This window comes from Neolamprologus brichardi, chromosome 1 (assembly GCF_056152115.1).
Source record: "Neolamprologus brichardi isolate AB-2024 chromosome 1, ASM5615211v1, whole genome shotgun sequence".
Classification (NCBI taxonomy): Eukaryota; Metazoa; Chordata; class Actinopteri; order Cichliformes; family Cichlidae; genus Neolamprologus; species Neolamprologus brichardi.
In genome coordinates, this window is record NC_142104.1 from 16,068,372 (window position 1) to 16,093,145 (window position 24,774).

The 24,774-nt window shown below is 38.2% G+C and overlaps 2 protein-coding genes across 2 annotated transcripts in view; one reads left to right on the plus strand and one right to left on the minus strand.

The window, feature by feature from the left end:
* Nucleotides 1-15,580, minus strand: part of myom2b (myomesin 2b) — a 30,525-nt gene extending 14,945 nt beyond the window's left edge. The window contains exons 1-19 of the mRNA XM_087837619.1: nucleotides 15,438-15,580; nucleotides 13,543-13,646; nucleotides 11,826-11,883; nucleotides 11,529-11,683; nucleotides 9,909-9,992; nucleotides 7,928-8,016; nucleotides 6,706-6,756; nucleotides 6,344-6,508; nucleotides 5,778-5,939; nucleotides 5,435-5,576; nucleotides 4,705-4,904; nucleotides 4,232-4,285; nucleotides 3,870-3,997; nucleotides 3,451-3,634; nucleotides 2,900-3,074; nucleotides 1,558-1,679; nucleotides 1,267-1,454; nucleotides 895-1,021; nucleotides 593-771 (exon numbers count right to left, since the gene is read on the minus strand). Of these exons, the coding sequence (XP_087693745.1) occupies nucleotides 593-771; nucleotides 895-1,021; nucleotides 1,267-1,454; nucleotides 1,558-1,679; nucleotides 2,900-3,074; nucleotides 3,451-3,634; nucleotides 3,870-3,997; nucleotides 4,232-4,285; nucleotides 4,705-4,904; nucleotides 5,435-5,576; nucleotides 5,778-5,939; nucleotides 6,344-6,508; nucleotides 6,706-6,756; nucleotides 7,928-8,016; nucleotides 9,909-9,992; nucleotides 11,529-11,683; nucleotides 11,826-11,883; nucleotides 13,543-13,625 (2,346 nt within the window). The 5' untranslated portion in view covers nucleotides 13,626-13,646; nucleotides 15,438-15,580. The remainder of the gene's footprint in view (nucleotides 1-592; nucleotides 772-894; nucleotides 1,022-1,266; nucleotides 1,455-1,557; nucleotides 1,680-2,899; nucleotides 3,075-3,450; nucleotides 3,635-3,869; nucleotides 3,998-4,231; nucleotides 4,286-4,704; nucleotides 4,905-5,434; nucleotides 5,577-5,777; nucleotides 5,940-6,343; nucleotides 6,509-6,705; nucleotides 6,757-7,927; nucleotides 8,017-9,908; nucleotides 9,993-11,528; nucleotides 11,684-11,825; nucleotides 11,884-13,542; nucleotides 13,647-15,437) is intronic.
* Nucleotides 15,581-17,898: 2,318 nt separating this feature from the next.
* Nucleotides 17,899-24,774, plus strand: rnaset2 (ribonuclease T2). The gene is made up of 10 exons (XM_006779977.2): nucleotides 17,899-18,046; nucleotides 18,796-18,873; nucleotides 18,989-19,043; nucleotides 21,775-21,824; nucleotides 22,111-22,168; nucleotides 22,464-22,528; nucleotides 23,009-23,122; nucleotides 23,242-23,287; nucleotides 23,401-23,475; nucleotides 23,573-24,774. Exons 2-10 carry the CDS (start codon nucleotides 18,803-18,805, stop codon nucleotides 23,765-23,767), a joined length of 729 nt encoding a protein of 242 aa, XP_006780040.2. The 5' UTR covers nucleotides 17,899-18,046; nucleotides 18,796-18,802; the 3' UTR covers nucleotides 23,768-24,774.

Genomic DNA, 24,774 nt, shown 5'->3' on the forward strand with positions numbered 1-24,774 from the left:
AAAATAGATCCAGCAGCAGCTGGATCTATTATTATAATTCCCCTTGTTCTTTTAGGCAACTTACCCTAAATATTAATAATGCATGAGTAATCCGTATTGTTTCAAAACATATTTTTATTAGATCACTAAATGGTCTTTGTATTATTATAATTATTCTTGCCTTATTTTACTTTACTGACTTTCCATTATCACACATAAGGTGATTCACCTTTAAAAGATTTTCTTTTTGTACTATTTCACCAAGTAATTACTTGGTTCATCCACTAGATGTCAACATCACACAGTTTTTTGTACCTACACTGCTGCAGTTTTGGTAGTGGTAAATAAAGTACTGGAAAAAATGGATGAAAATTGATGTTTTGGGGGGGAAATGTTCAGTAAAGATGAAGAAACACACTGTTACATAATAAACATGATGCACTGCAGTTTACACTTGTTTCAGCAGTGCCAACATTTAGTTTAACCTATATGTTATATTGTAAATTGAAAGCGTTATTCCAATTTCTTTTGTCTTGCGTGCTTGAGTAAAATCTTTGATGAGCAGTGGAGGGTAACCTCTATGATTTATAGATTGGAACAGTGATACCCTCACCTTTAGGAAGCGGTGACTGGCAGCTTTTTCATTGGCTGTGATCCAGTTAGCAGTACCCTTCTTGGCATACTCAACATGGTAGCCTGTGATTGGTCCAGAACCAGTGTAGACAGGCTTTTGCCACTCAACCACCAATGAATTATCTCTCACTTCACAAAAGGTCAGGTCATAGGCTGGGCCTATATGAGCCAGATGATGAGAGGAGAAGAACAACAATTCCATATTTATCTTTCTAGAAGTGTAAAAGCTTCACTTTTGACTCAGAGTTTGAAGTCAGTCACTAAAAAGTGAAATTTACTAACCAGGTTCTGGCATTGTCCAGGCATCACATGTAAGGTCTTCTGAATGTTTGGACGCTGGTCCAAGACCAGCCAGGTTGGCTCCATAGACCTGGAACTGATAGACTGCTCCCTCTGTTAAGTTCTCCACCTTTTAATAAAATGTTACATGGTTAACTAAAATTCTAGTTATCATTATCAATCTAAACAAAATGGACATGCCACTTTCAGAGTTGAACAGGCCAGTTTTGCACAAAATAATCAGACCATCCCAAATAAAATGTATCTTAACTTTTGTATGTTATATAATAAGAAGAGTATGCAAGTATGTATGCAAAATTGTGGCCCTCTTCTGTTTGTTTTGATGTTTGAATGTTATAAAAAGAGTCCAAATACCTTATAAACTCTCTCTGTGGTTGGTGGGATATGAACCTCCCTCCACATGGTTGTTCCACTACGTCTTTTGTCCACATAATACTCTTTGATCTTTGCTCCTCCAGAGCGAAGAGGCTTCTTCCAGTTCAGGATCATTGAATGGCCGTCGCAGTACAGCAGTGCAATGTCATAAGGAGCAGATGGGTTTGCTGTAAGAACAGTATTGAGTTTTAATTCTTTAAAATGAAAAGGATTGGGGCAGTTATCATGGTTAACATCTGCAGTAGTGAGCAAATAGTTGGCATTACTGACTAAGGGCAGCCTTGACAGTCAAAGGTGCAGACTCCTGGGATTCATCACTGAGACCCAGCTCATTGATAGCCTGGACGCGGAACACGTAGGTTTCTCCTGTGGTCAAACCACTAACCACAAACCTGAAGAGACACAAACGTGACACAAAGCCCATTGTGTAATTGACTATGTGCACGTTAGCATATGCTACTTCCGGTGCGGAAACTCCTGTGGGGAGCTTTGTTTCCGGTGTCCTATTCGCGCCCTGTTTACGGTCCAAAACAAGTTAAGCAAATAAATAAATAAAGCGGCGATTTACATTTCTATAGATGTCTCGGGCATTTACCCAATATATCTGTAAATGATGTTCATCGACTTGTCGATATTTTTCCCCCACGCCTCAGGGGAAAAGAGAAAATGGATTTAAATGTTATATTTCTCAGCTGTCCCTCGTTTATCGCGGGTGTTATGTTCTAAAAATAACCAGCGATAGGTGAAATCAAGTAGCCAATTTTATTTTTTGACGGTGCAAAACGTTTCGTGTACATCGTGGACATACAGCACTGCACTTCAGAGTCACACTGCTAGCGATAGATGCAGCGATTCTGTACTGTACAGGAGAGACGGAGGAGATCGTCTGCAGCGATCAGGACGCAGGACGTAAAAAAGCATGCAAAAAAAATCTGCGAAACAGCGAGGTGAAAGGTGAACCGCGTTGTAGCGAGGGACCGCTGTAATTTTGAAGGTAAGTCACAACATACCCTTCGTAAATACTAATGTATAGAAACCGTTACCAGCAATCATTAATTTTTTGTGTGGCTTTTTTTCACGGTTTGTTAACATGCTGTGTAGGTGTGTACTTGACTAGCTGATATCGACATAACGGGAAAACATCTGGTTTGACTATTGTTCACCTGTAGTTTGAATGCTGAACATTTGCCTGTTTAAATCATAAGACTAGTCACTGTACAGAGATGTGCTTCTGAATGTGGACGATGTGTCTTCTGCTGCAGTGATGCAGTTCTGCTTGTGTTTAGTGATGTAAACAACTGATCGATCTAAACTCTTTAAACGTCAAAATTGATCATTAGATTTTTATGACACAACAGTGGTGAGTGTTCCCACCTTCTGCTCTTTGTAACTTAACGCGATCGTTCCGTTTTCGAGTTTTGGACATCAATTTTGGAGTATATCTTCGCAGTAGCGATTGACCGCAAAGTAAAGCTACCGGAAATGTACAACCCCACATCCGGTCTCAAACCAGGAAGTTAGCATTTTCTCGTGCACAGGGTCAATAAGCAGCCAGAGGAAAAAAATCTATTTTTGAGCCCAACAGTGTGTTTGTGTGTCGCTAGAAACATACCTGGTGTTCTTGTGAGGTTTGTGATTGGCTGAGTCCCAGTTCTTGGATCCTTGCACACACTGGTCAATGTAATAACCAATCAAATTATTAGGTTCCTTTGGAGGAGCCCATTGGATGAGGACAGAGGTGTCTGTTTCCCTTGTCGCAATCACCTGACCAGGAGCGGATGGTACGCCTGCAAGTGATTTTAAAAAAAAAATAGCTACATAATATTGTAATTACAATTAAGGACACTTTATATTAGGAATCTTCTGGTTTTCAAGTGGGTGCTACTCAGTATCTATACAACAACCCTCTTACACCTGACCATAATTTTTATGTCAGCTTCATGTTTGAAACATTATATGACTGACTCGTTAACAGTCATAAAGCTATTTTAAAATCTCTCAGCTGACATATTGAAAACATTTTGTAGTAAGCAGTTCAGAAGATCACCCACACCACATTTTGTTGTGAAGTAACACATAAATACAATTAAAGGTGTTGCAACTGGTAATTGGTAATAATAAACACTACTGCTGTGTAACAGGAAAGGAAAAATGGAGGCAAACCTTTGAGTTCCTGAGTCTGAATAGGTCCAGTTGGCTCTGATGGCTCACTGGTCCCATAAATGTTGGCAGACAAAACTCTGAATTTATATTGTTTTCCCTCTGCCAGGTCAAAGACGGCATAACGAGGAGATCGAATAGGGACCTGGGTGTTAACGCGCTGCCATGCGCCACTGTCTGCCATGCACTGTGGAGAGACGGAGACATGGAAGCAAGTTTGTTTACACTTTAAAAATGTATTTTATTTTTTCAAGGCTTGTCTCTATATGTGTTATACAGAAGACCTGTAAAAATAGTTGAGGCACACAAGTTGATGCAGCTGCATAATATAAAGGAGAAAAAACTGCTGTTACTGCTTCGTCAAACTATAAACAACTGTTGAGGGGGAAGTCAGTGAATTAGAATATGACATAGTTTGTTACCTTTTCTATGTAGTACCACATGGGAGCGCTGCTGGTGTACGCTGGGGCTTTCCAGCTCAAAACAACATAGGTCCTGTCTATTTCTGAGGGATTAATTCCTGATGGAACACCTGGAGGTTTTCCTTCAGCTACAAAGAAACAAGACTGAAAACGTTAAAAATACAATACATATTGTATGTGGCATAACAAATACACGAACCAGTCGCTTCCTTGCGTACATCTGTTCAATTGCTTAACACACATATCTAATCAGCCAATCACCAGCAACGTATTGCATTTCAACTTGGAGACATGGTCAAGACAACCTGCTGAAGTTTAAACAGGGCATCAGAATGTATGTATCAACTTCAATTCAAACCCACCTTCAACTTCGTCATGGTAAGACACGACATCCAGTCTTCCTCCAAGCCTTTTGGCTACAGGAAGATAAAGAGATGATCATCATGTGTTTGTGATTGATACTGAACTTTTTTTGAGATCATTTTAAATACAAATTTGTTGTTTATATAGGAGCTGAACATGTACCGTATCTAATGCTATAAAATAGACTGATTAGTGTGTATTTTACAAGTCTAACCTGCCCCCAAATAAAAGCCTGAGATAAGTACAATATGACATAATTTAATAAAAAAAACACATTATGTAACTATGTGCTTTAAATCAGGGCTGATTGTAATTCTACGTGAATAACTGTTTAGCAAGAAACAAGAAGACGGTTATAACTTCAAACAATAGTAACTACAATAGTGACAACATGACACATGGCAAAACTTCAAAACACTGTATTTTTAAGGTGAGCTTAGACATTTCTCTGTATTAGTGTAGTTAAACCCACCGTGAAGCCTCTCAAACTCAGTGGGGTCCATAGCAGTGATGGGATCAGACATACGAGAAGGTTTGCTGATTCCATGGGAGTTAACAGCTCTGACTCTGAAGTAGAAGGAGTGCCCTTCAAACAGCCCAGACACTGGATATTTACAGATCTTTATGGGGTGATCGTTACATTGGGTCCAGTTTTCAGTTCCAACCTCACATCTAAGAAGAGAAAAGATGAGAGTGCCGCAGAGTTAATGAGATGAATGCAAATAGAAAGATCTGACAAAATGCAAGAGTAATATGTGTACAAGTTTATAATGGATGTTTTATGTTTTTGTGTATGCTACCATATTATTAAAAATGCTGATTGGTATATGAGATCAGAACAGTGTACCTGTTGGAGCCTCACTGAAAGCACTTGTGCTGAAATTATCTGTTCATTATGATGCTAGACAAAAAAAAGACATAAGCAGGAAAAGAGCTTCCTAAGCAAAAAAATGTAGCCGATAGGTAGCAGAGCATGCCCATTCCTGCTCTGTTTAGGTTAAAATATGAGGGACAGAATAAATAAACAAAAGCAGCTGTGTATTTTATGTGCAATAAAGAGAACATGGACTGCCCCTCTTCCTTGAGACAAAAAAATGGTAATTTGATACTCAAGTAAGCTCAATAGGATTACTTAAAGTAATTAGTTTGTCTTTATGGTGGCCAGTTTATTTGTTTATGGCGTTTATACCAGTAACTCTTACTTGTCGACAAAGTATCCCAGGATTGGACCCTCTGTAGTTGTATTAGGAGGCTTCCATGACACAATGACATAGTCTCTATTGGCATCATGGATCTCGATGTCCATAGGAGCACCAGGTGCAGCAGGGACTGGAGGAGGACCATCTAGACAGGAAGTGATGACGTGCATTGTTTTAATAATCACATTATTCATAAGAAATAAGAAGCAATAATAATTAGCGTTAGCAGAATAAGTATTATGTTGACAGCAAAACCGTATCAATTTCATAAAATCTAAGCTCCAGTTTCCAAACTGGATTTAGAAATACGTTAATCTTATCCAGTCCAACGCTTGGCTCTACTTACCTGCGACTGAGACAAAGGCACTGTGTTCTGCGGTGCCTCCTTTAGTGACCATGCGCAGGGTATAGAGACCCTCGTCATCTTTGTAGAGATTTGGAAGAGTCAATTTGCTGAATCCTCTACCAGTTTCAATCTTCACCCATTTAGAGTCAAACAGACGAGTGTCTAGGAAAAATGAGACAGGCTCATTGACTCAGCTTCACCGCATAACTCTTATGAACCTCAACTATAAAATGCTAAAATAATGAAACATCAAGTTTTGAGTAAATAAAGCCTTTCTGCATACAACAAAAATAAGCTAGAATTTTCTTTTATACCTCAGACACACATGTAGCAAATGAAACGGCTCACAAATTTGGGGTGATATTACTTGAGTCTACTTAACTGCTTTTGGTATAATTAATAGGCAATAAAAATAGTGTCCATAACATTTTCTAATTTTTCCACTGCTGTGCCTCTGGCTGCATGTCGGCTAGATTGGGTCAGGCAGTCACTGTGGCATTTAGCATATATTACTAGCAATTATAGGGTAATTACTGTATCATAAAGTGCTATTTTATATCAATTACCATCTCTGTACCACTGTGCCTCAGGCTGTAGGTTTGCCAGGTTGGGTTCCAGGGTCATGGTAGCAGAAAGGGTGGCAGATTCACCCTCGGTAGCGAACACTGGTCCAAACATCTCCAAAAAAGTAATGTGGATTTTAGTGTAATGGATCTTTGGAAGCATAGAAGCTGGGGCAAAGAAGAGAGATAATATGAAAGAGATAGTAGAACTGGTGGTAACAGCATGTTGCTTCACACGTGCTTTTGAAAGGAGAATAGAGGAATATTATAACTCATATTAAATAATATAATTGTATTACAGTCGTAATTTATGAGTATTTTAAAATCTACTGCTGATGTTCACTGGAGGTAATTACTCTGCCTACCTGCATAAGGCAGCCATGCATATGAACAGGACTCTTCCTCCTGCTTGAATCCTGCACAAAAAAACAACAAAAAACAGTAAACGCTGTGTGTGACTGGCAGCAACAGCCAGCTGAAATAATACAGATGTGCAGTTACAGATTTGTATGATTCATCTAAATATGATTACTTTTTTTATGAATAACATTTATTGTAAAATAACCCTACATGAAATGTGTTGAAATGTTGCTAATTGCACAAGTAACTCATCATAGTAAACACTCAGCTGTAGGTATAGACAGTTTGTGAAGTAGCCTCTAGTCTCAGAAGCAAAGCCAAAGTCAGCAAAAGGACAATCCTGTGGTCTGTGTGTGTGTGTCTGTGTTGGGTGGGGGGTCTGATTGTATGGAAGTTTATTGGGGAAGTGACACAAATGTTAACCCAAGTTTAAGTTATGATTTAATTTGCTAGTTTGAAATCATGTTTTGCACAATTAGGGTTGATTTTGTAACATATGGTCCCATAGTGAATTAGCCTTCCTATTTAGAGAATAGTGGGTTATGATTTGGGGTGTGATTGTATTTCGATTATTGGGCTTAATAGGCTGCTACTGTAAAACCACGTCCATGGTTTCCTAGTTAGACCTAGTTCCTGTCACGGAGTTCCCTATTTGCTTACAGCAATCAGTCTCATCGCTATTTGCCACAATAATCACAAAAGTGAACTATCATTACCAAAGGAAGTTGGATATTCTCTGCTTGGAGGCATAGCATATGATCGTGAGGCAGCATCAATTAAATAATTACTGGAATTTGATTTATGGAGTACAAGCGGTGGTTTTGCTCACACATCACTGTGGTTTCTGATTGGTCTGGGCATGTTGCCTGCTCCATATCAAGAGTTTGTGTACACCTTGTCAAGTGTACAGTCCCTGATGTAAGTTAACCTCTCAGTGTCACAAGTATAGCACTGGTTTCACAAAGTCTTTATTGAGTTGATTGAGGCAAGCTATGGATCGTAGCTAAAGAGTGGTAGATCGTGCGAATGGGTGGCAGACTTGGGGTGTTTTGGTACTTTGGCTAAGTCAGTTAGCAACACTAAACTATAAACAAATGTTTACATTCTTGCATCTGGTCTAGAGTTTGGGGGTTGGCTTGTGTGTGTATGAGAGTCAGCGTGTGCAACCCTGTTGCACGTCCATTGCTTTACACTTAAAGCCTCTGGTTATCAGATTGAATGACTTACTCTTCACAATAATGGAGGCCTGACTGGAGGCTTGTCCATGGAGGTTTACAGCCATAGCAGTGTACTGAGCTGTATCATCAGTTGAGCATCTGCAACACAGAATAAACATAAAATGGTTGCATTTTGATCAAAAGATTTCCCAACAGATTGCAACAGATTAGAGCATAAACGAAATGGTGATTGAGCACTGTGTCATACTTGGCATACTTAGCTAAATTCTGGGACTTCATGGCAATCTTATGGATTTTACAGTCATCTGTGAAATTACCGAAACTGCCTAAATAGCAGGTGAGCTACATATTAGAAGATCTGCCCTGACAGGACTAACTGCTCTCTACTGACACATTGCCACTGTGCATTTTCTCCTACAGCGTACATGAATCCACTTCACCAAATGAGCAATTATTCCCCACATGAATGCTTCATGTTGCCAGGGATAATCAGCAGTGGAGAAGACAGAGCACAGATTGTGTAAAGCTCCATTCACAGACACAGATCAACTAACAATGCTTGGTTTACTTATTCAGAGAACGTTTTGGTTTAGACCCACAGCTTTCCTTTTAGGAAACACCATGTGCCAAATCTCACCTGACAAACAAAGTAATGCTTGCAGAATACTCAGTGCACAGTCCTTTGAGTTGGAAACAAGGCCACAGGGCAGGGGGTTAATTGTATCTTCTGTGTGAGCGGATTTTATAATCTGCCAATATGTTAGAGCTGCAATGCAGTTCATCACAAACACTGTGTCTGGTAAGCTTTCTCTATGTTATATTTACATAGAGGTTACTGGATTTGTTTTCTTTAGAGCAGTGTAGCTACAGATCTTTGGCCATTCTGGCAAGTTGCAAAACTTAAGTGGTCTTTTTGTTTCTGCTCATACCATTCACTTTTCCACAGCCGTATGTCACACCTTTAGCATGTGACATGAGACTTTGACCCCTTGACAAATTCATAAACTGATATAGTTATGAAATAGGATGTTATTAGCATAAATTGCAGAAGTAATGTGGGGCAGAACAGCGAATGTACTCTCATTAAGTCACAAATAACTTAAGCTATACAGTGTGTAGGTGTAGGACTCGTGAGGTGTCTATACATAACATAACTTCTTGCTGTCTATTTCTAACCCTGCTTAATGCCATGCTAAAGTTTTGCGGTAACTGTTATTTTAATTATTTAGCTATTTTAAAAAGTCATAAGTCATGGTAAGAATGCAGTACTCAAGAGTATGATGTGCTTCAGGTGTGTTTTTTCTCCAAGGAGTATTAACTGCTGGCTGTACAGTGTGTAAGTAAGGAAACAGCGGTGGCCTGAAAGATTCCCGGAGTATCACGTACCACTGAGGTCAGCACTTGAACAGCTGAGCTTCCACAGACTGGAGGGAGAGTAGGATAAGCTCCAGTCCCCTGACTGTAACTACACAGCCCGCCCACACCTTCAGGTGACAGACGGTAAACATCTCTGATCTAATTTTGTGCATGGGGCTTGAAAGAATTAAGGAGGAGGAGATTTCCAATGGCTCGCTACATATTCTTAATCCCGATATTTGGGCAGTGAGACCAGTGGTCTTGTAACTCAGTGCACTTCATCTTAAGAAAACATAGAAGCAGACAAGTACAAGCAAACTATAACCCATTTCCAAAAAAGTTGGGATGTCTTGTAAAATGTAAATTTAAAAAAGTAACATCAAGGAGAGGGAGAGAGCCATACAGACATGGACAGAAAGAGACGGGAGTTTTAGATTGTGACCCATTCTTAAAGTTCCAAGTTAAAGGAAAAGTCCTTTGTGAGAAAGATGCACCATAGTGGGAAACGTTTTTTCCCCATTATTGTGCTGGAATGCTGTATTATTGGATTTTCTTCTCTTTTTGGGTCTTTACCTTACAATATAAAATCCCATGAGATGATTGCTATTAGTAAATTGGTGGCAGATAAATAAAAATATGTTCAAAAACTCTAACCTTTATTGAACTTAATGTACCTTGGGATCTCCAGGGAGTGGATTCCACCTTTGGCTTCAACCAGATATCTTCCAGACAAGTCCAGGATCATTCCATCTTTATACCTAAAATTGAGCAAAACAATAGCTATCTTCATGAAGCATTGAGTAATAAAAGGTACGAATGCAATGATGTATCCACAAGACCACAAAATGACATTCACTATGGTCTAAACAGCATGATGCTGTTCATTATGTTTATTCTTGGGATTTTATGGAAACCTGTGACCCTGGAAAACTGGCTTCCTTTTCATCTTCTTACCTTGTAGTTTGGCCTCACCACAACAGACAAAAAGCTGGGAATGACACTTCATGAGAGACAGAACTCTCATGTCTGCATCAGCATTAAGATCAGCGGTAAACATAAAAAACACAGCTTGATGCCCACAGCATGTGATGTGGACTGAAGATCCAATCAGAAACTGACCCACAAGAATCTTTTGACCTTAACTGTGCTTCCTGCCTTATTTTGGTGCAATTTGAGACGGCAAGAAGCAAATGTCAACATTTATGTCCAAACACTAATTTAAAAAGATCTTTACCGTTGGATAGTAATTAATTGTATTAGACTGTGTTGTTAAATGTCTTGCGGACTGTCTCATCTAGCCAAGTGACTGACTCCACAAAGACCAGACTATGAGCACAACTGCGAGTGTGGTGATAATGCAAATCAGTAGAAACTTGTAAATCCTGATCATCTATTTCCTCAAGGTCGCTATGAGGACAGCCAAGTTACTGGCCATACATGCTGCACATGCAGCAGCTTTAAAAGACTGTCAAATACATACATACATAATTTCATTAGGGATTAATAAAGTATTCTGATTCTGAAATCTCCTATTATAGTTTGTACTAGAGCAGACAATGCTATCCCTTAAATAGGTTTACGGGGAATAAGGCATTAGCCAAATGTCTACAGAATGAAGACTTCGGTGATTTTACATTTGTTGTTTTCTTAATATGCCGTCCTCAATGTTGATTCATAGCCATCTGCTGCTGGAATGCTAAGTCATGAATAAGCCTAAGATATGCACATGAGAGCACTTATGACAAGGCCTATCAGGAGAGCATTCTCATTTCATATCAGGCACAGAGCTGCAAACCCTGGGCCCATGTCATAGTCACTCCTCCTTAGGCAGGTCATAAACTGTGTTACAGGGATATTCAAACCCTTCCTGAGATGAGGAGAGAGATTCTCAGCATCCATCACAGGGGTCTGTTGATGCCAAACTGGCATGTGAACTCCCACTGACTGTGAAACAGCAATGAAAGCACAACCATGCCCACACATAGAAAATGATGTGTGTGTGTGTCACAAACACAGTGGAGTAACCATTGCTAGCATACTGACTTAAGCGTAATAGTCAAAAATGTAGTGGTTAGTTTGTACTACAATGTAGCAAAATATGGAAAGAAAACTAACAAATAAGAAGTCATATATCGACAGTGGGAACTTTTAACTTAATCATGGATTTTCAGTGTCAGAAGCTACATCTCCTGGGAGCATGGGTGTTTTGTTTTGTTTTTTTAAATTACGTAAGTTCATTTTATGCAGACCACAGTGACAGTCAGAGTCAACAAATCATGTAGATACCGACTTACCATTTTACAACAGGCATGGGGAAGCCCTCAACAGTACAGAAGATTTTGACTGGAGTGTTTTCAAACACCATGTGGGATCTGAGTCGGACCAGGAACTTTGGTCCCCTGATCATGGGCTCTTCACGCACATATTTGTCATCCAATTTTGTTCTTACCTAGTCAGGCAACAATAAGACCAGTATATGACAGATCATTTTAAAATCCATTGTACTATAAAGCATTAATATTAATAAAATCAACAGGACAGTTAAACAACAAATATAGAAGTCTTGATTAAAACAGTTACAAGATTCTTACCACTTCCTGGATGCGGGTTTTTGTTTTGTGCTCATATCTTTCCTCCATCGCCTCAGAGCTAAAGACAAAAACAGCAGTAAGTCAGTTTCCTAAAACCATGATAAACCTGAGCCCTGTAAGCTGATAATTGAGCATCTAATATAAAATAAATAAAGATATTAGTTACTTTGAGATGTGGACCGTCCCTGCCAAAAAACCTCTTACAGTAAGTAGCACTGGCTTCCCAGCTGTAATTTAAAAAATGCCTCATAGTATTTGGTCCATACTGTGGGACATGGTGCATGTTTCTACTCATTAATCAGTACTGACCTACCAAACATACATTGTACTTCCTGAAATGTGAGCATAAATATAATGCTATAATACTACTACAGAATGAAAGGTTTTAGCCTGAACTTATTTTATGCATGCTTCCCAGTTTATGTCCCTGAAACACAGGGAATAATTATGGGAATAATGCAGGATGGGGAAAGACAACTAAACCTGACCTTAAACAGGAAGCTATCAACAGGCCATCAACATACACTCATCTGTGAATCTATGACCCCTTTGGCAATGTGATCACGGCTGTCAGAGTCTTAAGAGTCACAATGAACAGAGGGCAAATGACAGATTATCACCTCACTGCTCGACACCTGCAGTTTTTTTTTGTGTGTATTTTTTTTCTAAACTTGCCTAGATCTTGATTAATCACACAGCCATTGCACAACTCTCACTTTTAGCAGCTTATTTGCCAAATATATAAGATCTTGGCTAAAGTCTGATGTAATATTATTTGTATATAACATTATGGATACTCCATAGCAGTGTTGTTCATTGCTGTTGTTTAAAAAAACAAAACAAAACCCTTCAGACAAAAAGTAACTCCACAACTGCCACCAGAAGTGCCCTTCAGCCCCTAAAGTCAAGGGGATCTTGAAAGCTGGCAGCAACAAACAACAGTTGGTACGGTGATCTGCCATCTGGGGCAGGAGCAGCAATGCAGCATTTTAAGTCAGGGAGATGAGTCTATCCTTGACCTTGACTGGGAGTGACTCTTAGTATTTGTGTCACACAGAGATTTGCCTTAAAATAGCTAAACACGCAAATTTTGTGGTGCACTTTAAAGGAGATTGGGTAAACATATGAGGAAGGAAAGGGAACATATTCATGCATCTCTTCTGTTTTTAGTGGTATAAATGCACCTGGAATGGCTGTTTTGTCTAAAATAATATAATTTTGAGTATAAGTAGGGAATGGAAATAATAAATCTTTTTAAATAGTTTCAGTAAAGAATGAACAAAACAACCAGGGTACCTGTTAGTACTCTTTTTTTGAGTCGCACATACACACAAGCAGACATGAAAACAGAAATGGTAACTAATAATAAGAAAAATCACTAATTTAAGGACAGATTTTACAGTAGCAGCCTTTTTATTCATTTACACTATCAAACCTAATCAAATTTAGGAAACTCACTATAAAGTTAACAAGAAAATTACAATGAAAAATCTTCCTTACTCATAGGAGTACCTTAATCAAGTATGAAATCTTTTCATAAAGCTTTTACTAACCACCTCAGAGTCTTTATGTTGGTTAGTCCTTCTGTTGCTTACATGGCTTCATTCACAGGTTTAGTTGTACAAAACCTTACTACTGTTGCACATCTAATATTAGTAATATTATTAGGACAATTTAAGTAACTTAAAACTATAAATAATGCAGAGTCTCTTGGTACCTGCTATATTCTTTAACCACATACTGGCTCTGTTTGTGGTGGTATTCATGGTTGTAACTTCCACGTTTGATCCACGCTGACATGATGATGCCGTAGATATTGACCTGTTGGACCAGCACCAATACAAGTCAGACTTGCAACACAAAGACAAACACTGAACAATTCTTGAAGAGATGCTTGAAATTTTGAAAATAGTCATTTCCAATTACATTTCAGCATGATATTTTTATTTACTCGACCCTAAAAGGAAAAAAAAAACCCACTCCTAAACTTTGGAAACTTGAAGTCGGCATTATTCCCCGACATCCAAATTCATAAACACAGCTTACTGTTGGCTCCAGGACTGACAAGATGACACTATATTGATGGAACACACGGGCACAAATGTAAACAAAGGGCATGGACAAGTATGGATAAGAATAGCAACTGAAGTACAGCTGCAGCCAAGAGTGTGGTACCAGTTTGATAGCAGTAATGGCTTGTGTGTTTAACAATTGCCAATAAATATAATTTTCTAACAGATAAATTGAATAAATTAGACAAAAAGCAAGCCAGTTACTGTAACGTGACTAAGACAGCACGGCATTAATCCATTATTGATGATAGGGACGTAAAAACTGACACTAAAAATATAGAAAAAGAAAATGTTGCCATACAAACGTATCCCTGACAGTTCAGCATCCTTAAATGTGCCATCAACTACGTGCATGCCGCTTACGGCTGTCTGGCTCCAGCTTATTTAAAACGTTCATCATTAAGAACATTTCAGGAAATGTCTCATGTATAATCTGAAGTCCTTTTCATTTGTTGTGTGTTTCATATAAACAGAGTAGATGTGGACTTCAAGGCAAGAGAATACAGTAGCTTTGTCTTACATCATCCACACACACAGGGGAGTATAACTGCCTTGCATCACCTCATAGTCCTCAGGGACCAGAAATAAGGTCTGATGAAACGTGAAGCGATACTGCGGCCCAGCCTCCCTCCTTGAAGGCAACTGAGACGTGCTGCACCGGCAAAAACATTTCTACTTCCATGTCTTTGAAACACACTGCTAAGATTCAGTGTCACTGTATGCATTACTTCTATTGGCCCAAGGCGATCCTCCAAGCAGTAAGTCAGCCACAGTAAAAAAACAAAACAAAACCCTTGCCTCCAACCTCTATCCCCAAACATCAAAAATAATCATTCTCATTTGAATAATGGAGCACAATATTTTATTTATGTCCATCACTCGTATTTTGCCCTTTTACAGTCATTATATTTTCCCTGAAATGGGTAACCACAGTCTTACTGTAACTGTCTGACTATTTGGTATTAGCAAACATACTGTGGGTGTTACCTCACCAGGTAACACCCAAACATCTCTATTGTAGCTGTAAAACTTTATAGATCTCTGTCAGAACAATACAAACCTTTGAATTTCTCCAGTCTGACCATAAACACTTCTGCCTAGATGCAAAACTAGTGGTAGCAACAATACAGTAGCTCAACATTGGCTCAAGTGCTTGTACATTTTCTAACTTGAGGCGTAATCTTTGTTAGTGAATAAATGAGCTCAAGTATACATGAAACCAACACATTTAAAGTCCAAGCGTTGCACACCGACAGACAGACCTCTGTTGGTCACTCATTTACTCCAAATGAATCACCACACATTGCAAATGCAGTAATTAATATTCATAATAAAATGAAAGTAATATATAGTATCACTCATCACATTGAGTATCATTAATAGCTCTGACTAAGGAGCATGAAACGTCTCTTGGCTGTGCCTCGGTCTGTTCTCTCTATGCCATCCCACTGATCCCACCAGCTATGCTTGGATTTGAAACAAAGCTGCAGATCCAGAGGAGAGAGGAGCATAAAACTGAATTTAAAATTGATTTTCTTACCCCTTGAGATTCCCTTTGCAGCGACTTCGGCTGTCAAGCTGAATCCACAGGGAGTCAGCCTAAACCAAGTACAGGGCCAACAAAACCACCACCCGTCTTCAACTGTTCCCCACCTGCTTCTCCGTGAGGCCTTAAAAGGAGACAGAGCTGCCTATATATAACCAGTATCCTTCAAGACTCATAATTACTGGAACCAGTAAACTATTTGATTAATAGAGTTTATTCATTACACTTTGTAATGGAAGCCAACCGATTTGTTTCTGGTATTCCAAATTAATGGTGCATGCTTAATAAGGAGTTATTTAAGTATACGAGAGCACACAGACAATGCAGAGAATCTGACAACAGTGATGCTATGTTTTGGGAGGGGGGGGGCAATGCCACACTTTCACCAGCAGCACTTTTAGCCCCACAGACTAGACAGCAGTATGGAGAGCTTTCAAGTAGCACTTAACTAATGAGTTCTACCATGTCACAATAACATGTTAATGAATAATAAAATGTGTCACTGTATGCATCATTATAGAGCTTTTAAAACATGCACACTCAAACTGAGGAAAACAGATTTAAATTCTGTATTGCAATGGCTGGATACGGGGGATCATGAGTTTATAGCTACATTTAAATCTAGCTGCATATTAGTTAATACTAGACCCTCTCTAAGGTCTTTCACCATTCTGTGCTGAGAAATGTCTTGAGACACTGTGCCACATGCTGAACTTTGGCCAGGGTCTATTTATAAAAATAGCTACAGTTACAGCTTGACTATTCCTGACACAGTGGAGGAGCTTTGAAACACATTTCACATCTGAGACAAAATCACATGAGAGGACAGCATAAGTCACATTTGGAAAAAGGGAAGACAGAGAGAGGGAGGCATGGCTGTGGTTTCACGTGGTGCTGATGACATAGACAGGAGAATGAATACGCCAAAGAAAAGCTGATTTAGACAAACACCTAGTCAGTTTAAAATTGATGTGACTGGGTATTAATGCTTTCCAGAGAGATGCTGTTTTTAACAAGTTCTATTTGCAGGGGTCAATTTTTTCTATCAATCAGCAGCTCCTGAAATGAAGAAAAACTGACCTGTGCAACAAACAAATCTCATAATCCTTAATTTTAAACTCTTCATGAAAAAGATGAATTCCCAAAGACCAGTCCTTGCTTTTTTCAATATTATAACATATCACCATGTCAAGCAGACAGTCAATAATACCCTTTATCCTGACCTCTAATCTCTAAAGCCATGGTTCAGTATAAATAATAATAATAACTGTTTAAATATCCTGTGACTCGTCTAGTTAAGTAGAATGGCTAAGGTATAGTCTAGAAATTACAGGAAAAAAGTGTGCGTGTCTGTGTCTATCTGTGTGGTGGTGCTGGGGGTAAAAACAAAACCATAAGCTTTTGTGGTAGGAAAAGAGCCCCCTGTTGGTTATTTAGTAGTATACTCTCCCTGAGCATTTTGCTACATCATGGTTAACACTGAGGCTGAAAAACAGATTTTGAAAGCTAAAAACAGACAGTGCAGACATATGGAGTCTAATCAGGCTCTGTTTATGATGGAAAACACTTTTTAACAGCCAGCCTGAAGAGACAAGAGTGAAAGAAATTAGAAATGTACCTTCCATACCTTTAGTTTGACACACGGGCCAATAATGGGGCCTCGTATTTATTATGGCTGGCCCATTAATTTAGATGCTAAGTGAAAAGTAGCAGGAAAAGCGTACTGTATACAGTACATTTAACCTAGTTTTGCCAATGCTGACCAATTTCTGCTGAAAACATGCAGTCATTGGTGCTGACAGAGTAAATCAGCTTTCTCGCGTGTTCACTCTGGGCTTTTTAATCCGCAGACTAGCTGTCACACGCTTCCGTTTTCGTGTTCTGCATAGCTGGTGCCAACTTGTCAAAAAATCCCAAGCAAATGTCAATGTACAAAGTCGCAAATGACATGTGAAGTAAACTCCCCGGGTTTTTTCTAAGCCTAGCATAAGCACCCATAATCAATCCATCAAGCTATCTGTCAAGAAATATGTTTTAAAGAAAATAAAATGACTCAGATTGAATAATTCATTTTGTGTTCTTGTTTTGATTTTTGTCTCAATAATATCTGTAAAACGTGTCTGTACAAACTCAAAATATGCCTATATTTCTTTTTCTTTCTTTCTTTTTTGTCTTCGCTTTAGCTCAGTGATCAACCTCATGGTTAACACTGAGGCTGAAAAAGTTGTAATGCTAATGACTGTGTAATACTTTTGTACAGTAATTCTAACATGACGATATATTCAACATATTTTTGACTGGAGGATAGGGAGGTCTGTACACTATTGAATCAACGCACCACATTTGAAAATATTACCGGCAGACTCCGGAGAATAAATGAAGCCACCGATTCTGCTGCGTGATGACGCATGAGCGGAGCATCGCTTCTGATTGGCTAAGTGAACAGGTAGGTAGTGACGCGAGTGTGGAACATAAACAACAAACAATGGGCTGTCGGTTATAGATCGTGTGAAGTACTTTAACCGACAGAAGCTATTAGTTCGGGAAACTGTTTCACATTTGAGAACTATTGCGAGTTTCGGCTGTGACGTATTTGACGCAAGGTGAGAGATTTTAAAAATATGTTATGTGTGTGTAATACGATCTTTTTGCTGACATAAAAGAGTCGGGCGTTTCACGCTAAATTATTGTTTTTAAACGTCGATAGCTAGATTATAGTTTTTGCAAATGCATCTACTGTAGCTAATTTTGGTTAATGTAAACTAGTAGCGTAAACAATCTAATCACACCGCGTAAAGGGTCGTGAAAAGTTCTCTGTCGCCATTTCTCGATTTCCTTCCTGGGGTGACTCCAGACGATTTTACATTGGGCTTCCAGATGTTTTGTTTGGTCTGAGGGCAAGGTTGTTCCCTTAATCAGAATACAGTTTCACATATAGGTAAACTGAGCCAATAAAAGACCCACAAGTGTGTGTATATATATATATATATATTTTTTTTTAACAATATTTGTGTTGATAGACATTTCTCTCGACTGTATTTTTCATACCAGGAACAACAAACAGATATTAAAGTAGCTGTCCAAACACGCCCAGTTAATACGTTTGTGAAACTTTGAAGGTATTTAAACAGCATTTTATATCTGTTTGAAGAGCGAGAGAAAAACTGCCGGGATAATGGTTTTGTCTTATTTTGTGCTTTTTGATTGTTTGTGTGTGTCAGTTACATATTTTCATCAGAATCCACAAAGCTGCGTGCTCACTGATTTCACACTGTATATGTAAAATGTAATGTGGATGTTTAGTTTTACATATAAGCTGCCATTTCTTGACTAACCTGCTATTTTATTTTAGGACAACCATGAGGCTCTGCTGCCCCTTATTGATATGCCTGGTCCTAACCATGTCCTCATCTTTCATAATTTCATCCAAGTAAGTACAAACAAACACGTAGAAGGTGGTTCATTAGAACGTATAGATTTATGTAACGATAGACTGAATTTGTTTTCCTGGTTTTTGTTTTTTAAGAAATCTTTCTATATTTCAGACACATGTGGACCAAAATGATCCTCACCCATCACTGGCCAACCACTTTCTGTTCGGTGAGTTTGTATAATTAATGAAATCATTGCCCTTTAGTTATCGTAGTTGTGCAGAACCAGTTCCTGTCTTCCAAGTGAAGCAACCTTATATCAAAAAGGAAAACGTGCACTCATGGCAGCCACACCCAGATTGAACTCTGCTGACTGACTTTTTTTTTTTTTTTTTCATTTAAAGTGTCATTATTTAATGCCAAGTGCCTCATATTTCACTTGTTCCATTCTTAGTTTTTGGTTCCTTTCCAAAACTTTTGAAGTATGCTGGGTTTGATTCAAGCTTATCAAGGTAGTTTCAAGGTCAGTATTATGAAAACACAGGGTTAGTATCACTTCTTACCTGGCTAACACTATGTATCTAACATGATACAGAACGTGTTCTTGTTTTTCAGTAGCAGCTGAAGTCTTTTCTTCATCTGTAGATCAGTAATAAAGCTCTCGTAGACACAACATAACACAATGACTTTCTCGTGTTGACAGCAAATAGTTTTACCACAATTGCACCTTAAGCCCTTTAAAGCGTGAATGATGAAACAATTGCTAGAAAAGTCCTTTTATTTAAAAAATGAAAATAATATTATAATCTGTATGATTTTTTTCATTTGTATCCCATCCCATCAGCCATTTTTGTGCAATTTGTTCCTTAAACATTTATTGTGCAAGTTATTATTATTATTTATTTATTTATTTTGAGGGGGCAGGGGTCATAGTAATGATGCAGAAGTTTAAAAAAATCAAAGAGTTAATACTATACTACTGCACAGCTCATTTTTTGAATTAGACACTGTAATTGTAATCCTGCTGATTGGTGAGCTGTGTTATACTCAGTCTGTATTATGTCTTTAACCTCATCATACATTTCTATTAGTTTTATCCTCCTTTGTAGACTCAGCCTGTCCATGTTTGTGATCGTGATTGGTCAGATGCTGCCAATGCACTTGTAAATAGTCTGTAAAACCTGGGTCAGCTTATCAAGTTAATGGCCACCTTCATGTGATCACAGCCTGAGAATAGTGTTAGGGGAAGTGAAACCAGATAACAGAACGTTATCCTGGGTATGTTGACTTCCTTTAGGACAGGCCTCAGAACAGTTCTCATATCCCACTGCATCTCTATTGTCAAGCTTTGGACTGAGTCTCCAAAAGGCAGATTTTGCTCATTTCAAGTCATTCTTTAGTAGATTTATGTGTGATTTATGAGGTAGATGTAGCTTTTATGGAAAAGTGCACCATGTACTAGGGTACAGTTGCATTCAAAAATTGTAAATTTGTGCATAAATACTGACCTGAAACAGTCCTAAGAGTTCATATTTATCTGGAAATAAATACGAGGATAGTGAATTGCTGATAGCTCTGTAATTTGTCTTAAGCTATTTGCAGTTAATTTGAAGCTTTTTTTTTATGCAATCCTGTTAAGTATTAACAACATCTGAGTCTTTGGCATTTGTTTGTATATTTATTTATTTATTTGGTCGTAAGAGTTTCAAAACGTGCTTAATTATTATCATGCAAAGTGAACAGACTGAGCTTGCAGTTCTCAAATATCATGTGATATCTTTGCGAGCTATTTGGTCGGACGTGTTGAGACTCTCCTTTGTCGAAGTAAGAGTTTCATTGTGATCACAAGTACGCAGTTACCACAACTGACGACACAAAATGAACATCCCCTTTTTTGTGGTTTTTGAAAGCACTTTTCCTGGTAATTATTCTGTCTTGTGAACTTCTCTTACTGAGCATGTCTGTGGGTGTTATATAAGGGTTTATGTCACATACACGACTGTGTCAGAAGGGCATGTCTGATTTGGTAACATCGATGACCCTCGATTAGTTGTACTGTTATTTAGGCATTTTGCTCAGGATGTCAGTTTGCCCTAGACGCGTTTCTGGCTGCTCTCGTTTATGTACACTGAAGATGGAAGCAATAAAAATCCACCACTACAAAGAAAAATACAGCACAACAACACAACAAACTGCAGGTCCCAAATGACCTTTAAAAAACAACAAAACAAATCAACTTCTCAACTTATCACACACACTGTAGCTTTAAAGGGGTTCCCCATTTCATCAGTCATCAAAGTTCCTGACTGTGTATATACGTTGAATACGTGGTTTCAGTTTCCAATGTGGAATGTGTTGGATTATAATATTATTTTATGCCATGTTAGACCCCTAATTAAAGATTGTGAATTATTATGTAGTTTTAGTTTGCATTATTCTCCTGAATTAGAAGAAGGTGATAACTATTACATTTGTTAAACGGATTTGCATTACATTAAACTGCTGATTTATTGTGAATGAATGATATTGTTTTATGATGCATTATACTGCTGAGTTATAAGAAATACTGTTCGCAGAAAGTCATCGCCTTATTTGTCTGATTAGAAGAGAACAGAACATACTGGAGAGGTTTTCTGCCCCATCTCAGCAGGAGCAGATAAACAGGGAGCCAAGGTCGTAGCTTAGGCGCTGTGTGAGAGAAAGAATGTGAATGTTTAGGCTTTTATGATTAGGTGGGGGCCACTAGAGGCTATAAGAGTTTGATCAATGCTCCACCATTTTGAGATCTGATGCTGTCTGCGCACAGTGTCCATCTCCCACGCGTGTGTTCATTAAATCATCGTTTGACTCAACCTGGCCGGACCAGTGTTGTTATTTTTGGTTTTTCCTCTTGTATCCATCCCCAATATTTGAATCCGTGACAAATGATTATTAGAGTTGTCTATGTTTATATATTTTAGATGGAGCACTGTCAAAGCAACATTAGCCAGTGGACACTACATGGATTCTGGTAAGTGTGTGTGTGTGTGTGTGTGTGTGTGTGTGTGTGTGTGTGTGTGTAATACATTCCTGATTACAAGGATGTATTAAATGTTTTCCACCATACTGACTATATTAAGTGAATAATGAGATTTTTTACTTGGTGAAAAAAATGAAATCTTTGGCCAAACCATTCATTACCACTATTGTTATTGCTTGGCTGAATTATGTTTGTTTGTTTCTGTTTTGTTTATTTGTTTGCGTCAATATCCCCTTTTTTCTGTGAGTAAATGAAGTTTGAATCTTTCTTTTTTCAGGCCAGATGGTGGTGCTTTCTGCAATTCTTCATGGCATTTCAACTCTTCCGAAATAGAGGTAAAACACTATTCAGTCTTTTTGTAAATATATTTTTTCTTAGGTGTGCGTAACTCACAGAAGATAATATAACACAAGCTTAAATACCAGTTTGCACATATTAAAAAAGGCTGGAATTAGTTCATGAAATGAATACACAAGTCTCCAAATAGCTGTTTTGAAGTGAAGCACCCAAAACTAAAAAAATACAAATAAGCATAGAAACCATTTGAAAAGGTGAATTTCTCCGGTTTTTAATCTTTAGACCTTTTAGTGATGAATAAAACAACGCATGCCTTTGCTTGTATGTTTTCAGGACCTGCTCCCAGACATGAAGACGAGTTGGCCTGACTTGTTTGATCCCTTGTCTAATGACTTCTGGTATGTCTGAGCGGCTGGAACTATAGAGCACTTCTACTACCACTTTAGTGTTGCTTTAATTCAGGGATGTGAAATTAACTAAATTAATTTTACATAGTGGCTGATAAACAGTCTAAGGAATAAGATACCAAAATGTTTTTTGTTTTAATTTACACACAGTTTTTATTAATTCACAGAAAATGTTAAATTTTTTTTAATTTACTGTGGACTCGATGTGCAAAACAAAACAAAAACCCCCAGAAATTGTCATGTTTATCTATTCTTTTGGCCAAAGAGGAGGTGTTTTTCCGCAGGAAATTTTCTGCGTTTCTTCATATTTATCATAGCTATCCAGGTGGTAGCATTGGAGTCTTTGCCCCCCAGGCTTCATGTTTGACACCCCTGCCTTATACGAATGCTGCAACATGGTCTGTTTGAGCAGTCCAGTGAATCTTTAAGATAATATGAACATTTCCAAATAATTTTATTTGTGTGCTTTAGGAAATATGAGTGGAAGAAACATGGTACGTGCGCAGCCAAAGCCATTTCTCTGAACAGCCAACATAAATACTTCAGCAAGGCACTGGATCTGTATCATACACTGGATTTGGACAGGTACAAACCACTCGCATATTTACACGTTTATACATATGCACACCTAATTCCTGCAGTCTAGTCCAGAGAAACGCATACAGTTATTTTATGTATGGAAATGTCTGTTTTTGTTATTTTAGCATCCTGAAGAAGTTTTCCATCACGCCTTCTCCACAATACTATAATGTAAGTTTAATTGTATTTGTACAATCCCAACTTAAATCTTGTTAGAAGTACCTCACAATGTTAAAGGTCATAACTACAGCTTCTCTTATTTTGCTCCTGATGTGTCTGTGTAGTTTTCATACATTGAAGGAGTAATAGAAAACTTCTACCACGTCAAACCTAAGATCCAGTGTGGCCATTCAACAAAGGTACATTCCAGTTTCACTGAAATTATTTCAAAATGAGTTTTAACACGTCAGCTGTTAAATTGTTAATTGGTATGTTTTTGATTGTTTGTTTTGACAGAATGACAGTTTCCAGGTTTTGGGGCAAATTGAGTTGTGTTTCAACAGTAGTTTCGACCTGATGGACTGTGAGAAACACGTTTCCACGGAATCTGATCCTGATAGAGGTTGGGACTATCCCATGAATGCTGACAAGGGATCAGGGTTATCTGTGTGCAACCACGATGTGCCAGTTTACTATCCACCTGTTGAATAATACAAAAAACCCAATACTTTCACAAATTGAAATTGAACAACACACTATGATGATGATTCTTTTTTTATTCAAATGCATTGAAATTCTGATTGTGACTTGAATAAAAACTGCCTTTGATTGAAATGTTCTTTTTACATCCTACAAACCAGGACGCACACTCAGGCACACTCCACTGTCACTTTGTGCTTTGCTGGAATTATATCCCCTCCTGACTCTTACAAGTAGATAAGACTGCCAGTGCGCAGCATGGGTTTCTCTGAAGCACAGCAGGGGGCATTATGGTAATTTCAAGTCAGGATGGGCAGGGAGTTTAATATGCTGCACATTTGTAAATCTTCGTAGTGTGTATTTTTTTTATTATTGGTAGGCATATTTATTTCTGCATTGCTACATGTGCTTATATACCACCTATTGCGTGTCCTCTCTCCTGTTTTGGCATTTTTGTTTTGTTTTTGTTTTTGTTTTCAGAATCATGATAACCAAGTTTATCTGGCAATTCAGTATATATATAGCTACAGTGAAATAGATGATATGCATGTTTTGAGGACCATCTTTGTAAGCCCACAGTGCCACTTATGAACCACTTTATAACTGCCAAGTATGTGTGTTTGATGTTTCTTTTTTAGGTCTGTTTCCATAAATATAAGGTAGTATGCAGTAAATCCTTCATTTATTTCAATATTCATTAAGAAATGTGAGTGTCAGCATAGTACATTACACAAGATGCCATACAAGTTCACAGCACATCAGTTTTTGCTGACCTATGGCCTGAATAGGGTTTAGCACTTGTTTTGGAAAAGGTTATTTAACACCTCACCGATCTGCACACGGACTTGATTCTGTTGATGCTGTTGGACTGTGGCTTTTTGTGTATAGATGAATCATTTTAAATCTAATGGATTTTATTGTATCTACAGTAGATCAATGCTGTAGTGTGAAATTAACTACTAACTAAAACTAAGCATGTGTATCATTTTTTTTTCTCACAATAAAGCCTTAAATATCTA